Source organism: Phascolarctos cinereus, unplaced genomic scaffold (genome assembly GCF_003287225.1).
Source record: "Phascolarctos cinereus isolate Bilbo 61053 unplaced genomic scaffold, phaCin_HiC Scaffold_4;HRSCAF=312, whole genome shotgun sequence".
Taxonomy (NCBI): Eukaryota; Metazoa; Chordata; class Mammalia; order Diprotodontia; family Phascolarctidae; genus Phascolarctos; species Phascolarctos cinereus.
This window is the reverse complement of record NW_027555847.1, coordinates 347,820,071-347,834,847: the sequence shown is the minus strand read 5'-3', so window position 1 is coordinate 347,834,847 and position 14,777 is coordinate 347,820,071. Positions and strand designations below refer to the sequence as shown.

At 37.3% G+C, this 14,777-nt stretch overlaps 1 protein-coding gene across 2 annotated transcripts in view; it reads left to right on the top strand.

The window, feature by feature from the left end:
• Positions 1–14,777, top strand: part of NNT (nicotinamide nucleotide transhydrogenase) — a 132,564-nt gene that overhangs the window by 52,214 nt on the left and 65,573 nt on the right. For both annotated transcript variants that reach the window (XM_020996674.2, XM_020996667.1), the window contains exons 8-12: positions 5,510–5,643; positions 6,328–6,519; positions 6,768–6,921; positions 10,299–10,460; positions 13,489–13,599. In XM_020996674.2, the coding sequence (XP_020852333.1) occupies positions 5,510–5,643; positions 6,328–6,519; positions 6,768–6,921; positions 10,299–10,460; positions 13,489–13,599 (753 nt within the window). The remainder of the gene's footprint in view (positions 1–5,509; positions 5,644–6,327; positions 6,520–6,767; positions 6,922–10,298; positions 10,461–13,488; positions 13,600–14,777) is intronic.

The window sequence follows — 14,777 nt, the reverse complement described above, 5'->3', positions numbered from 1 at the left end:
TTTAGGGGAATGAGGTTGTGGGTTTAGAATGTTTCCCAGTTTACTCAAGGCTGTCTAACAAGGGGGATATGTAAGATCTTCTCTGATTTGAGGTGTTTTGGGGCCGTTTTTTGTCCAGATGAACAGTTATCTTTAAATTTTCAAGTGAGGGAAATGGGAAAACAAACAATTAAACTAGGTAGATTAAACAATTAAAACTAGATAGATATCCAGGGTGGTAGTCAAATTCCATATTGCCTGGCCAGTGCTGGGAGGATGGCGTTGGGTTGTGAGGATCAGAGGCCTTATGGAGGTGCTTACCACTTGTCCCTCATGGGCCTCTCTGTATAAATGCTAACTGAAATTCCATAGAGGAATGGGGGATGGGGAATAATCTTCTGATGTGTAAGTATCTTAATGGGGGAGGGGAGAAAGGGGCTTAATTACTAATATAACTTCATATAAAAGTGCATATACTATTTGTAATGTATATGTATATATATTGTGTATATATGTATGTGTTTATTCGAGCAGGAAACACCAGTTCATTTATATTTCTCAGAGGAAAGATAACATTTAAATTTACTAAATTTTAGGAAGCACACATATCCCTATACAAATCATGAGGAATATAGGAGTAAGAATAGTGACTAGATCCCTTATTTAATTTGTGTGGGGAGCCCCCAGGTGAGGAAACTCCCTCTACCAACGGACGACAGTACCTTCTCTTCAACTTATAGTCTTAAATTGTTGCTTAGAGCATGGAGAAGTTAAGTGACAGGATCATACAGCCAGTGTGAGAAGTCAGAAGCAGAACTTGAACCCAGGCTTTCCTGACTCTGAAGCCCTTTCTTTAGCTACCCCATGATGCCTTTCCAAGAAGGGACATAAGTGCTACAGACTAGATACTATAAAATGAACGAGAGGTGAAAAATTGAAGTTATGTTGTGAGAATGTTCAGTAGGACTTGGCACATAATTGGATACAGGCAACGTGAGGGAGAGTGAAGAGCCTAGAAGACTTGAGTTTCAGGCGTGGGAAGATGATTATGCCATCAGCAGAGAGAGCAAATTTGGAATGAAAGGCAGGTTTACGGGAGAAGCTAATGAGTTCAGTTTTGGACATGCTGAGTTTGAGGTGCTGGCAAGACATTTAAAAGAATTATTCAGTAAGCAGTTGGGAATGTAGAACTGGAGTTCACGAGAGATGAAAGTATTTGGGAGTCAGTGACATAAGTTGTTCAAGTGTTTCAGTTGTTCAGGCATTCTTCGTGACCTCATATGGCAAAGATCCTAGACTGGTTTGCTGTTTCCTTCTCCCACTCATTTTACTGATGAGGAAACGGAGGCTAACAGGGTCCTCCGGTTTTTAAGTGCCTGAGGCTTTATTTGAACTCAGGAAGATCCATCTTCCTGACTCTAGGCCTGGCACTCTGTCGACTGTGCCACTTAGCTGCCCCACAGTGACAAGAGGGGATTGGTATTAGTGAATTAAGCTGAATCGAGTTCAGTTTAATTCACTTAGCCTCCCTGGGTCTTACAGCTGAAAGAGCATTGGTTCCCAAGTCAGGATCTGGCTTCATATCTCACCTGTAGTGCTTATTACCTGTGTGACCTTGGGCAAGTGAGTTAACTGCCTTGAGACTTAGTTTCCTCATCTGTAGAAGGAGGGAGTTGGACCAGATGGCTTCTGATACCCCTTTCAGTTCTGGGTCTGTGATCCTATGTTCTCTTCATTTGTAAAATGAGGGAGTTGGACTGGGGGATTTCTGAGGTTCATTCTAGGTTTCTGAGAAATGATTTTTTCTGCTCTAGTAATTGCTGTAGGAGGGAGAGAATTTTCTGTTCCTTTGTAAGACTGCTTGTGGGTAGTATTTGTGATTCTTGGAGGTTGGGTTTAAAGGTTTTTCCTTGCTGGGCCTTGACTTTTGGAACTATCAGAACTTCTATTCCTTCTCCCATCTCTTTTCTTTGTCATAACATTTTTAATGCTTTACATTTAAATATTGTGATATATTTATTTTGCTATTGTAAAAATCCCCAGTATCTGATTCATTTTAGTATTTTGTTTTTGATTCTTCTGTCTTTAAACTTTATCATGCCCTCTGGAGATGTCAGGAGTTTTGCAAAAAAGCCTCCATTCTGTTTTTGTCGACCATCATTGGGACATCTTTTCTAGTTGCAAGATTTGTATAAATCTTTCATATTTGTATAAATTTGTACAAAAACTCTATAGTTGTATATAAATTATAATAATGCTAATTGATATATAGTGCTTTGCAATATGCAAAGCATTGTAAGTATCTCATTTCATCCTTAAAACATCCCAGTGAGATAAATACTGTCATTCCTATTTGTAGAGCCTCATGGGGAGGTTGCTCAGTTACATAGTCTGTGGTAGGATTTAGGCTTGGGTCTTTCTGACTCTATCTGCTGTATTATGTTGCCTCTCTAAAAATTCCTATGTTTAACAGAAGGGTACAGAGAAAAGAAACATTCTATTGCTTGTTTTTTAAAAATAGTTTTTTGGTGCTACCTTGTGCTTTACTTCCTACTTTATGTTTACTGATTATTTGTTTTTGTCCGCTATCACACAATTAATATGTGGCAGAGATGGTATTTAAATCCATGTGTTCTGGCTGCAAATTGAGTGTTCTTTTCACTGGGTATAAATTTGTAAGATCTCAAAATGCAAAGGACTGCTGCTTTTATGGTTAACAAAGATTTGATATAATTTGTTTTTTTTCTGACTAATAAAACACAATTCTTAATTTATCTTCATCATCTACCCTTTCTATGGTTAAATTGAGTTATCTCTTTTTAAGCTAGTTAAGGCCCACTTTTAGGCAGTCTTAATTCCGTAATTTCAGTATCTAGTGTAGTCACAGTTAGAACTTTTACTTAATCTGTCATTTATGTAGTTGTTGTATTGAGTAGCTACTAGTTTTTGCTGTGGGGCTATCTCCAGTAGTTTTGATCTGTATTTCACCACTGGACCCAGATGCCTCCAAAGGAGAGAGTGAGGCTGGAGACTTTACACAGCCCTGCCTCACTCAAATGCAATTCACTTTCAAGACATCACCTTTCTGATGTCATTGATCCTCTTTGTGAATGAAGGACAAACAACAATAAACAGTATTTGCTATGATTACTTGTGGGATTGATGCACGGAGTATTTAAAAGTCATAGCTTTTGATTTCATTAGTAGAGTTTGAATAAAATCAAGTATGGGGAGAATATTGCATAATTTTCATCGTATAACTTTTTTGTGTTGGTTAGAATGAATATCTGTTGTGGTACTGACCACATCTGCTTCTAGTTAGAGTTTTAGTTTCATATAGGAAATTTGTGCAATTTGCTAATTTTTGAAAGGTTTCAATATTCAATGAAGATTTTTTTTTCTTAAAGAACTTCTGCTCATTTTTCACTATTATTAAATTACTGAGGTAAATATATAGTTGGTTGTCTCTTCCCAGTTGTGCTAATTGTTCTTCTGATGCCCTTGCTTGAAGAGCTAGAAAAGGTGCCCTAAAAATTGTCTGCTTCACCTAATCTAACCCTGGCGTATTTACCATGGCAGGTGGGGATCGTATCCTGTGGTCAAAACATAAAAAAGTCAGAATTTCAGTAGCTGAAAAGAAATGTGAGTTGTGTAAATTTAGAGCCATCTCTATTCCAAATATTCATATAGGCTATTTATGCCTAAGCTCTGGTAGAGCCTTCTGAGCTCTTATTAGTCTGATTAGCCTCAATTGGACACATTATACATTGACCCTGACATAGTGATGTCATTTTGGTCCTTCGGGATTACAAAGGACAACAACCACCATCTTACTGCCATTGTTTGTGGAGAGAACAGGAGCATTTTTAAATCTTTTGTTAAAACTTTTCCTTTTTTGTGTCAAATGTTGAGATTCAGAAAAGGCTATTGGATTTGGCTCTTAAGATATCACTGGTAACCTTTGAGTAGTTTCCCTAGGAGTCATGGAGGCACAAGCATGTTTGTAGTGGGTTCAGTGAGTGATGAGGCAGTGGAGGTAGTGATTGTAGTCTGTTCATTTTAGAACTTTGGCAGTGAGTGGAAGGGGTAGGGAGGGAGGGAGAGAGAGAGAGAGAGAGAGAGAGAGAGAGAGAGAGAGAGAGAGAGAGAGAGAGAGAGAGAGAGAGAGAGAGAAAGCTCAAGGCAGCAGAAGGGTCATAGAAATATAATTTTAAGTTATCAACTTAAACATATTTGTAGGCTAAAGGGCCAGTTGAGAAGGGGAGTGGTTGATGGAATTAAATTCTGGTGAGTGGAATTAAAAGCTTTGGTCTCTTGATAAAGAATAGGGAACATTTCTTCCTTTGACACAGTAGGAAAGGAAAAAATAATGAGTGAGAACACAGAATTTTTTAGGTCTGGAAGAGGGAAGCTGAGGAAGCTCATGGCAGCTGGCCTTTTTCTCAATAAGAGGTGAGGTAATCCACTATGAATATGAGGGGGTAGGGGTATAGTTAGGGATTGAGCAAAGAGGCAAAGGTTTGAAACGATCATGGAGGGAAATGTGAAAAAAATGAGTTGGATAATAAGATTGCTGAGCTCTGGGGAGGCCCTTGCTGAGGCTTAGATAACATTCATTTGTCCTGGAAGCAGATTGGACAGGTTTTGTGATTTTCTCCAGCATATTTTGGCCAGGGAGGGAATTGGAACAGAGGAGGTGAATGGTGAATGTGACCTATCATTGGTGGCTACAATGGTGGTAAGGAATGATGAAAGTTCGAAAGGTGTTGAAAGACTCAGGTGGAAAAAATACATTGAAATTGTTGGTCACTTTAAGATTTGGTAGGGAAGTTGTGATGAACTGGAGAAGCAGGATGAAATAATATGCATCAGAGATTCTCAGCTTTAATGGGATTATAGGATTTGGAGCTAAAATGGCTTTCAGAGATGATAAAGTCTATTATCCTCATTTTATAGGTGAGGTGACTGAGGAGCAGAAATTAAGTGATTCAAGCAAGGCTATACAATAGCAGACCTTAATTAGAACCCAGATCTTCTGAGCTATGGTACTTAACTGTTTGATTTCATGCTGTGTTTTCTCACCTTTCTAAAAGTGTTGTATGGCACATATCTGCTTATTTTAATTAATTTCAATGTAGATTATTGGAAAGGTATGAGAATTTTACAATTTAATGTATAGGCCATATTTATTGCACTTCATGTTTTACAAAATGCTTTCCTCACAACAAATCTATAGGAGAGGAAGTATGTCGTTGTATCCCCATTCTACAGATGAGGAAACTGAGACTTAGAGCCAGCATTGAAACCCACATCTCTGACTCTAAGACCAGGGCACTCTCCTTTGTACTGCATTGCCTATAGGTTATTGCAAATGCCATATGGTTTGGGATCAGTGCCCTGTCTCCTTAATTATGATGTCAGCATACAAGAGGATATTGCCACAATCATTAGGAGAATTCTTGGCTTAAGTTGGCTGGTTTTTAACATACATAATTTGTACTCCTTTCTTTATGGTTTTATTTTTCCCTAGGTAAAAAAGCACCGGTTTTGTTTACGAAAGACATGATTGAATCAATGAAGGAAGGCTCAGTTGTTGTGGATTTAGCAGCTGAAGCAGGAGGAAACTTTGAAACTACTAAACCAGGAGAACTTTATGTCCATAAGGTATTGTTAGAACAGTAATGGCTATAGTAGTCAAGCATTTTGCTGATGCAGTGTGTCTGTGTCTAAGAATCAAAATGTTACTTTTAGAAGTATCAATTCAGCAAGTATTTATTAAGCATTTTCTATATACTTAATAATTGTCATTATTAGGGATGCAAAGGAAAAATGAAACCACCCCTGCCCTCAAGAGCTGGCCTTAGACTTGAGTTTGTGTATGGGATGGGGAGAGGGTTGAAACAACGTCTGCAAAGATAAATGAATACAAAATATGTACAAAGCAGTTTACGGGAGGTGAGGTTGGGTAGAGACTTAGTGAACTCAGTGGTCTGCACTACCTGGCAAATTGGTAAAGCTGTCAACAATTTTATAATTGAAAGACTGAGGCTGAGGTGGTCTTTTTCTTAAAAGGGATTTAAAAAATCATATTGATATAATGTATCTATATATGAAATTATTGGTATATTTTGAAAACATTTAAATATATAGGTTAGCTATATTCATAAATTACCATTAGACTATGAGCTCCGTAAGGGCAGAGATTTTTCTTTCCCTAGCACTTAGCCTAGTGTCTGGCACAAAATAAGAACTTAATAAATGCTTAATATTTGACTGAATGAAATTAGAACTATCCTATGTTTCAAAGTTTGGTAATAAACTTTATTAACTCTATTTTCATTTGTCTAGGGAGTTACTCACATAGGCTACACAGACCTTCCTAGCCGAATGGCTACCCAGGCCAGTACGCTGTATTCAAACAATATTACCAAACTTCTAAAGGCAATCAGCCCTGACAAAGATAATTTCCACTTTGAGGTGAAAGATGACTTTGACTTTGGCACAATGGGCCATGTCATTAGGGGGACTGTGGTAATGAAGGTAAGTAAGCCTATTAATTCCTTCCTATGTCCTGTGGATTATCTTTTATGGATTTCTGTTTAAGACAGAATATTGCTTTGGGGTTCTGTAGGTGTGTTGTAACAAAAATTTATGGGTATGTACATAAAAGAAATAGCTTTTAGCAAAACAAAAAAAAAACCGACCCAGCATCATGACTGTTTACTTTAAACATTTTTGTTATTTGATATTTGTTTAATTTTTAAATCCTCTTTTCTAATTTTTATTAGGATGGCAAGATAATTTTCCCAGCACCAACACCAAAAAATATTCCTCAGGGAGCCCCTGTGAAACCAAAGACAGTAGCTGAGCTTGACGCTGAGAAAGCAGCTGCTCTTACCCCATTCCGAAAGACCATGACCACAGCATCTGCATACACAGCAGGTGAGGGATAGCATACTTGCCTCTCCTGCTCCCTCCTCTCGTACCTGTCCCTCCTCCAACTGGGATTGTTTAATTTGAGTTTCATAAGTAATGCATTAAGTATCAAAATTATTTGTAAATCTCCTGAAAGCCTTATATTCTTCATTAGATTTCACTGGAAATTGGGCCCTTTTAAAATAATTTCCCTTAGAACAGGAGTTCTTAACCTGGGACCTGGGACCTTGAAAAAAAAAGTTAATAGCTATGTTTCTTTTGTCATCCAAAGTATGCTGTTTTTTGCATTGAAAAAACATGATTCTGAAAATGATTAAGATCCTTTGTTAACAATAGTTAGAGTGAAATCGTTAAAGAGTTTTGGCTTCTTTTGAAATTACAGAATGATATGTATGAAAATATATTGAATGTATGAAGATAAATCACTCATTTCCTTTTTTTTGGTGGGCATAAAACCAACCAACTATGATTGTCTACAGAGTTGGGTAACACTGGGGAATCCAGGTGTTTGTCTTGAAGAATAAGAACTGGGATACAGGTATAGCTATCATGTATTTAACTAACATTCTGTTAGCCTCATTGAGGATCTTTTAATTCTTGCCTTGCTTACTTTACAACTTACTAGTAACTATTTGTTTCTAACTGTGACTTAGTTACAGCTTTAAAATATATATGGTTATAGGCAGTAACACATGCTCACCTTGACTACAGTTATCCCCCTTGGAATTTTTAATATTGCAGATATGCTTTTAGTTCTTTGGTCAGAAATTTCTCTTTTAATTTAGTTAGATCTCTGCCTGGACAAAAGCTGAAGCATAATTATTAACAATTAATAGGCAAATCTAACTTTTGTATTCTTAGATGCTTCAAAGTTCCCCAGTAAATCCTGGGATCATTCATTCATCCATTCATCCATCATCTATTTATTACCAAGCTAAATAAACCACTCTTCTTTTACAAAGGCTCAGCCTCTGTTAATTCTCAAGTTTATGGCTCCTACTTATGAATGGGTGGACCATCGACAGCACTTATTATTTCATTTAAATATGCTGGTTAATTGTGTTTTGTTAATTTAATTTTATATTAGTTTATCTTTGTAGTGAAGTATCTCTTCCAAAGCCTTTTGGGATTACTGAAAACCAAACTGTTGACTTCTTTGTCCTGGACCCCATTTACATTTTCTTTGAGTCGTGGACATTGCATTAAAATAAACATGAAAGAGGTGAATTTCAGCTTTAGAAAGGAAGGCATTTATTGGATTTCCTTTGCCTTATGAACTAGTCTGCATATTATTCTCATTTTGGTGTTCTAATGAACTTAAATAATTGATTAGAGGCAGATAAATAGCATTTCTCAAAATGGGGAGCTTAAAAAAATCTACAGTGTTTCTTTTAGATAACCTTGGTTTGAGAGGGAATCTTATTTTTTTCTTAGTTTACCTTTTATACAGCATAACATTTTAAGTACTTTACAGTGACATCACTTCATGTGATCTTCATGTTAATCTTGTGAAGCAGAAAGCACAAGGATTATCATTTTCATTTTACAGGTGAAGGGCCCTAAAGATCACTGAGATTGGGGGTTTGCTCAAGGCCACGCAGCCAGTAGAGCTGGGACGCAAAGGAAAATCTTCTCATTTCTTGTCCAGTGGGCTTTCCCTTGTACCACACTGACTTAATATGATGTACCTGTTTTTTGTTCTTTGAAAAATATCCAAGAAGCATCATGTAGAAATTGTTATAAAAACCTGTCTGAGGGGAAAATATTTTTAGGCATACACCAGTTTAGTAATTAGAAAGAAAACTTTCAAAATGTCACTTCATTTGTGTGAAACATAACTACATTAGAAAAAAAATCTTGGCTAACCTAAAAAAATTTAGGTACTGCTTATCTATTATTCAATTATCCTGCAAATAGTTAAGTAGCCAGGCATTTTGAAATAGTTTATCAGTGGAAATAGTACAAGGAAGTTAAACTATGCTTCTGCCTCCTTATAAAATAGTAGATCTAGAACTGGAAGGATCTTGGAGGTTATTGAGTCTAGCCCTCTCTTGGGGCCATAGGTTAAGAGCTAGAAGGGCTCTGAGAGGGCATTTAGTCCAACTCCCTCATTTTAACGATGAGACAGCTGAGGTCAAGAGAAATGAAGTGACTTGTCCAGGGTCACACAGGCATTATTCAAGAAAGCTGGAATTTGAACCCAGGTCCTCTGAATGGGAGCTTTCCTGAATGTTCCTATTGCTTCATCTGTAGAATGACATTTCACCTCAAGAAGATTACCCTGTTCAGAAAGTTGAGTTTGCTTGCTATCATTCCCCTGCTCCTTCCCCCCCTCACTTACCACTGGGTAACCCTGTTCTTCTTTAGAGGAATAGCCACACGTATGTTTGTTATTAAGGAAGGCGATAATTAAAGATGTATGTTCAGAACTGACTGTATTCTTCTGCACATTCTTAATTTAATTTGTGTTTTTTTTTCTTTTTAAAATCACATTTGCTGACTTGGTGCTGAAGCTGGCGCTCATGGCCCTAGCCAACAGAACAATCCAGATTCAGGAGCAATTGCAACACTTTGGCTCCCTGGGCTGGTGGACACCATATGTTTTAGGGAGGTGCTGGAGTGAATGAAATCCTTCCTACTCTTTTTAAACCTCCTTCCCTCACTCAGCCAAATTTTAGAGTGGCATAAATTTGGCTTTGTAAAAGCTATATCCTGGCCAAACCTTGGTGCCTTGTTGTGTTGTATACAGGCCTGTGATTTAGGGAATAAGAAGATTTATTTAACAGCTAGATGGCCCTGTCTATGTTTGATTATAACAGGGAATAGTCAGAGAGAGAGAGTGGGAAAGAGAGGAAAATGTGTAAGTTATTGCTGAAGTGATTCATAAATATTACCAACTTTGAAATTTTCTTTTTTTCAGATTTTAAGGAGTTGAGTTTTGATTATGAGTATCTCAGACTCCTTTTCTTTTTAAAAACTAAATTCATTATTTCTTTTTATTGACGATAATTATTTTTACTTTCCAGTCATTTCCAAGTATTCCCCATTCCTCTGGTTTTCCTTCCCATGTAGCAAAGAAAAGAGCAATTAAACAAAACTAACCAACATATTAAGTACATGTGTCAGCACAGGTGACATTTCAGTATACCACTCCTCCATTGAAAGGAGAGAGTTGTGGCCCTCATCTTTTCTCCTCATTGTCTTCCTATTAACTGTTAAATTTTACCTGTCATTATTTTAAAAAAAACTACTTACTATTGGCTGTCAGAGGAATAAATTAACTTTGAAAGCATTGACTATTCCCAATATTTTCTTTAGTGTGGACTTTTAACCTTAATAGATCAGATTTCTAATAACATTTTTTTCATGTTGTCTTTCTCTAGGTCTAACTGGTATACTTGGTTTGGGCATTGTATCTCCCAATTCAGCCTTCTCTCAGATGGTGACAACTTTTGGATTAGCTGGCATTGTGGGCTACCACACAGTTTGGGGTGTCACTCCTGCTCTCCACTCACCTCTGATGTCTGTAACTAATGCTATCTCAGGTATGGCACTTTTAGTCTAAGTTTTCCTGGAGCTTTCCTGCAGATTAGGTCATCATAGATTTTTTTTTGGCTATTTCAGTCCAACAATACTTGTACTTTAAGCAATAGCATGCTTAAACTTTATGTGAGTGTATTAAAAAATTGTTTCAGAAGATCTTGGTGTCTTAGGTAGTATGTTGTTCTGCTTCCAGGTAGAAATAAAATGCCATTTGGGGGATTTGATGATGTGAGCTATTTTAAAGGTTTTGTTGTGGGGGTTGCTGTAAATTTTGGCGTTGTAGTGTGTCTGTGCCAGACTACTTGGCAGAATCTGAAAATATCTAGGTACCTATTGATACCTAATTCAGTTAGCATTAATTAGTGCCTACTGTATGTCAGGCACTATTTTAGGTGCTGGAGATATTGTGATGTAAGTAATAAAATGTCTCTGCCCTCAAGGAGTTTCCATTCTCTTGGGGTGATATTGTGCACAACTAGTTTACTTGGCTATAGAGCCTACCTAGGGCCTAGGATTTCCCAAGCACCTGATGAATCAAGACCAGCTTGATTTTCTATCTCGAATGTGCATTGATGAGGCGGGAGGCAGGATGGAAGCAACTCTGTTTATTTTTAGCAAAGCAGTTAACTTATATAGTAAAGTAACAGGAACTCTTTCTCAAGTTACAATGACGTATAGCCCATGCTGTGCTCAAGGAGAGTGCATGCACGTCCTGTGCACTTATCTGACTCCAATCCCCGAATAGACTGCTAATGACCATACAATAACTAGGGGAGTTAAAGATTGTTAAAGATCTGTACAATGAGGCACCGAACCAGGCGACCTTTGCTCAGAGAACAACACCTGAGAGGGGCCTTCGCCAGTCAGTGAGACCTCATGAACAGCCTGTGACCCTCTACATCCTTACAAATCCCCAGCAGGGTAGGTTTAGATATGTTGTTTTACATAAAACTATATTATATTAAAAATAGTATCAAGTATGAAAATCAAATTGAATAGTATAATTTAAAGTAAATGGGAATATTCAATGTTCCTAGAAAAAGGTGGTGTACAACTCATGGGGCAATAGGCACCTTCCTTTGGTATCCCCCCGAGACCAAGAATAGTTTTAGCAATACAATATATTTGAGGTGAATGGACAATGTGGAGATATAGTGAGATGTAAGCTCCTTGTTGACTGGGACCTTTGTATCTTAGTTCCATGGGGAAGCAAAAGACTGAATCACAGAATCCCAGGTTGGGAAGAGTCCTCACAGGCCATTTGGTCGAAGAATCAGGGCATGAATCTCTTCTATGACAAAAGACTGAGTTTAGGTTCTTTCTTTGCCCCTTAGTTATATGACCTTGGGCAAGTCACTTCTCTTAATCTTAGCTTTACTTTCCTCATCTGCGAAATGGGAATAATATACTATCCATCTCACACAGTTGAGTTGAAGAAAATGATTGTAAGTCTTAAAGCATTACTGAAATGTAAGTAGTTGTTTTTATTACCTTTGTGTCCTACGAAGGGCCCAACACCGCCTGTGCTCAGTAGGTGTATGTTTCCTTAAAACATGAAAAAGAGCTCTTTTGGTGGGTCAGTATGCTCTATTACAAAAGAAAATTTGAAACATATAGTTTACCTTATATAAAGCTCTGAAAAATGAATAATCAGAATGCCTTAGGACTGTCCTGCTTAAAAGTGTGAATTTGGTGCTTCCTTGGGTCATTTTTCATCATTTTTGTTAAATCTTATAGGGAGATTAGTTATAACTTTAAAAACCTAATAGTTTTTGTATCTTTGTATGTCCCATTACTCTTCCTTCCCACTAAAAACCTTGTTCAGGTATTTTTTATTTATCTTGAAAACATATTCAAGTTAATTTTCCATCTTATAGGTATCATCCATTGGCCATTTTATTTCATTCTTTAATGGCCACACAAATCATAAAGTACTAAGATGAAATCAGTATTCTACCGTAAATAGCAACAGCTAGGTGGTATCATGGATAGAGTATGGACTTGGAATCAGGAAGACTTGAGTTCAAATATGATCGCAGACACTAACTAGCTGTATGACCCTGGGCAAGTCACTTGACCCCTGTCTCTCAGTTTCCCCACTGTAAAATGGGTATAATTATACCACATATTTCCCAGGATTGTTGTGAGACTAAAATAATATTTGTTAAGTACTTAGCACAGTGCGAGGCACATAGCAGGCACCTAATAAATACTTATTCCCTTCCTCCTTTTTTCCCTCCCTCACTGCTTTCTTCCTTCCCTCCTTATTTCTCTCTCTCCCACTTTCCTTCCTCCCTTCTTTCCTTGTCCCTCCATCTCTTCCTTTCTTGATACAGATTCTTTCTAATCGTAGAATCACATCTTCACTTCAACAAATATTTATTATTATATATACATACATATAGGCACACACATATACACACATTTACATACATACATACATGCATACATATACATACACGCACATATTATATAGTTAGGTGCTGAGGATACAAAGACAAATCATGTATCCCCTGACCTCAAGAATATTGATGGAATCTGGGGGACCTTAGAGTTCTTCTAATAAAATCTCTAGCCATTCAGTTGGTCAGCAGGCTTTTGTTAAGTACCTACTATGTGTGGGGCACTGTTCGAAGGGCAAGTCCAATCTTTGGTCCAGAGTGAGGGTGTGACTTGTGTATTATAAAGCTAGTAAGAGAGGAAGCTAGGACTTCAGATCCACCAAACATTAAGGAGGCACCTGCTGGTGTCACTCTTGCTGCTCTGAACTTGAACCCAGGTGTTGACTCCTAGACAAGGACTTTTCCTACATTACGATCCCAATCCTGGGAAAATGTTGCTTAGCCAGGCAACTTTAAATTATTATTTATATGATTTTTATGAAAGAGCAATTAGAGTTTTGTTGACTTTTTTTTTTTAAACTGGAGCATTTCTGTACTTACTACACATGATTGAAGTGCGATGAGAGCATTGTTTTGACTTGGCAGCTTCTTTATCTGTCACTCACTCTGTTTTATTCTTCCTTCCTAGGTTTGACTGCTGTTGGTGGGTTGGCACTCATGGGAGGACACATGTATCCTTCCAATACACCTCAGGGTCTCGCTGCACTGGCTGCTTTCATATCCTCCGTCAACATCGCAGGTACCTGGACCCTCTTGTTGACAATATGGCACCTGTGAAACTCCAGCTCCCTTGTTTATCTACTATTATATCTAGAAAATAATTAAAATACATCTCATGCTGCTTTTTAATGGAGATTAAAGAACTAATACAAATCAGCACCAAGGGACTGTTTGAGGACTCTCAGTTATGCAGGAATCCAATTGGGAATTAAGAAATGTTTGTTCTTAAATCATGAAACCCTTTTGAAAGGAATGTCATGCTCATCTATTTTTTTAATACTATAGTTCTTGGAAGTTCCTGTGATTAAAAAGAATTTCTTGCCATAGATATTTTAGACATAGCTCTGAATTAAACTGGCTCAGGCATGTCATTAAAGTATCTATAGATAAGCTTAGGAATTTTTCTGAAACTGTACCTATCACCCTATCAGTATCAATGATTGTTCCTGAAGGTAGAAAGTCTAGCATGACTTGGTGTTTTTTTCCCCCATTATTTGGTAGCAGAAGAACTTTAATATACTGTGGTGCCATTGGAAAGTGTGCTGATTTTGGGGTCACAGGTTTGTTGTTGTTCAGTCGTTTTTCGTTTGTGTCCAATTCTTTGTGACCTCAATTGGTGTTTTCTTGGGAAAGATACTGGAGTGGTTTGTCATTTTTTTTCCTCTGCCTTATTTTACAGATGAGAAAACTGAGGCAAAAAGGGTTAAATGACTTGCCCAGGGTCACACAGCTAATAAATGTTTGAGGCTGGCTTTGAACTCAGGTCTTTCTGACTCCAAAACTGGTGTTCAAATGCTGGATCTGCCATTTGCTACCTTTTCGAATCTAGTCAAGATATTGAACCTCTGTGGGGCTCAGTTCTCACATGTAAAATGAGGGGATTGTATCAGATGACCTAATAAGGCTCCTTCTAACTTTAGATCTATGATGCTATGAATTCTTGGCATGTTCTTATTTTGATTGTTTTATCAGAATTAATTATAATACTGTTTAATAAGCAGAACAGCAAGTTAGAAATAGATTTATGACCTTTGAGCTTTTGTATTCTCATTCTGTATTTTTAGTCATGTGGAAATAATTGGTTCTATGCTCTGATAACATTTTTTCCTAATTGAACTTGCTTCCTATACAATATACTTCCATGTTTTATAGTTATAAAACAGTGTTTAAAATGACTCATAGGTTACAAAGGTTCTT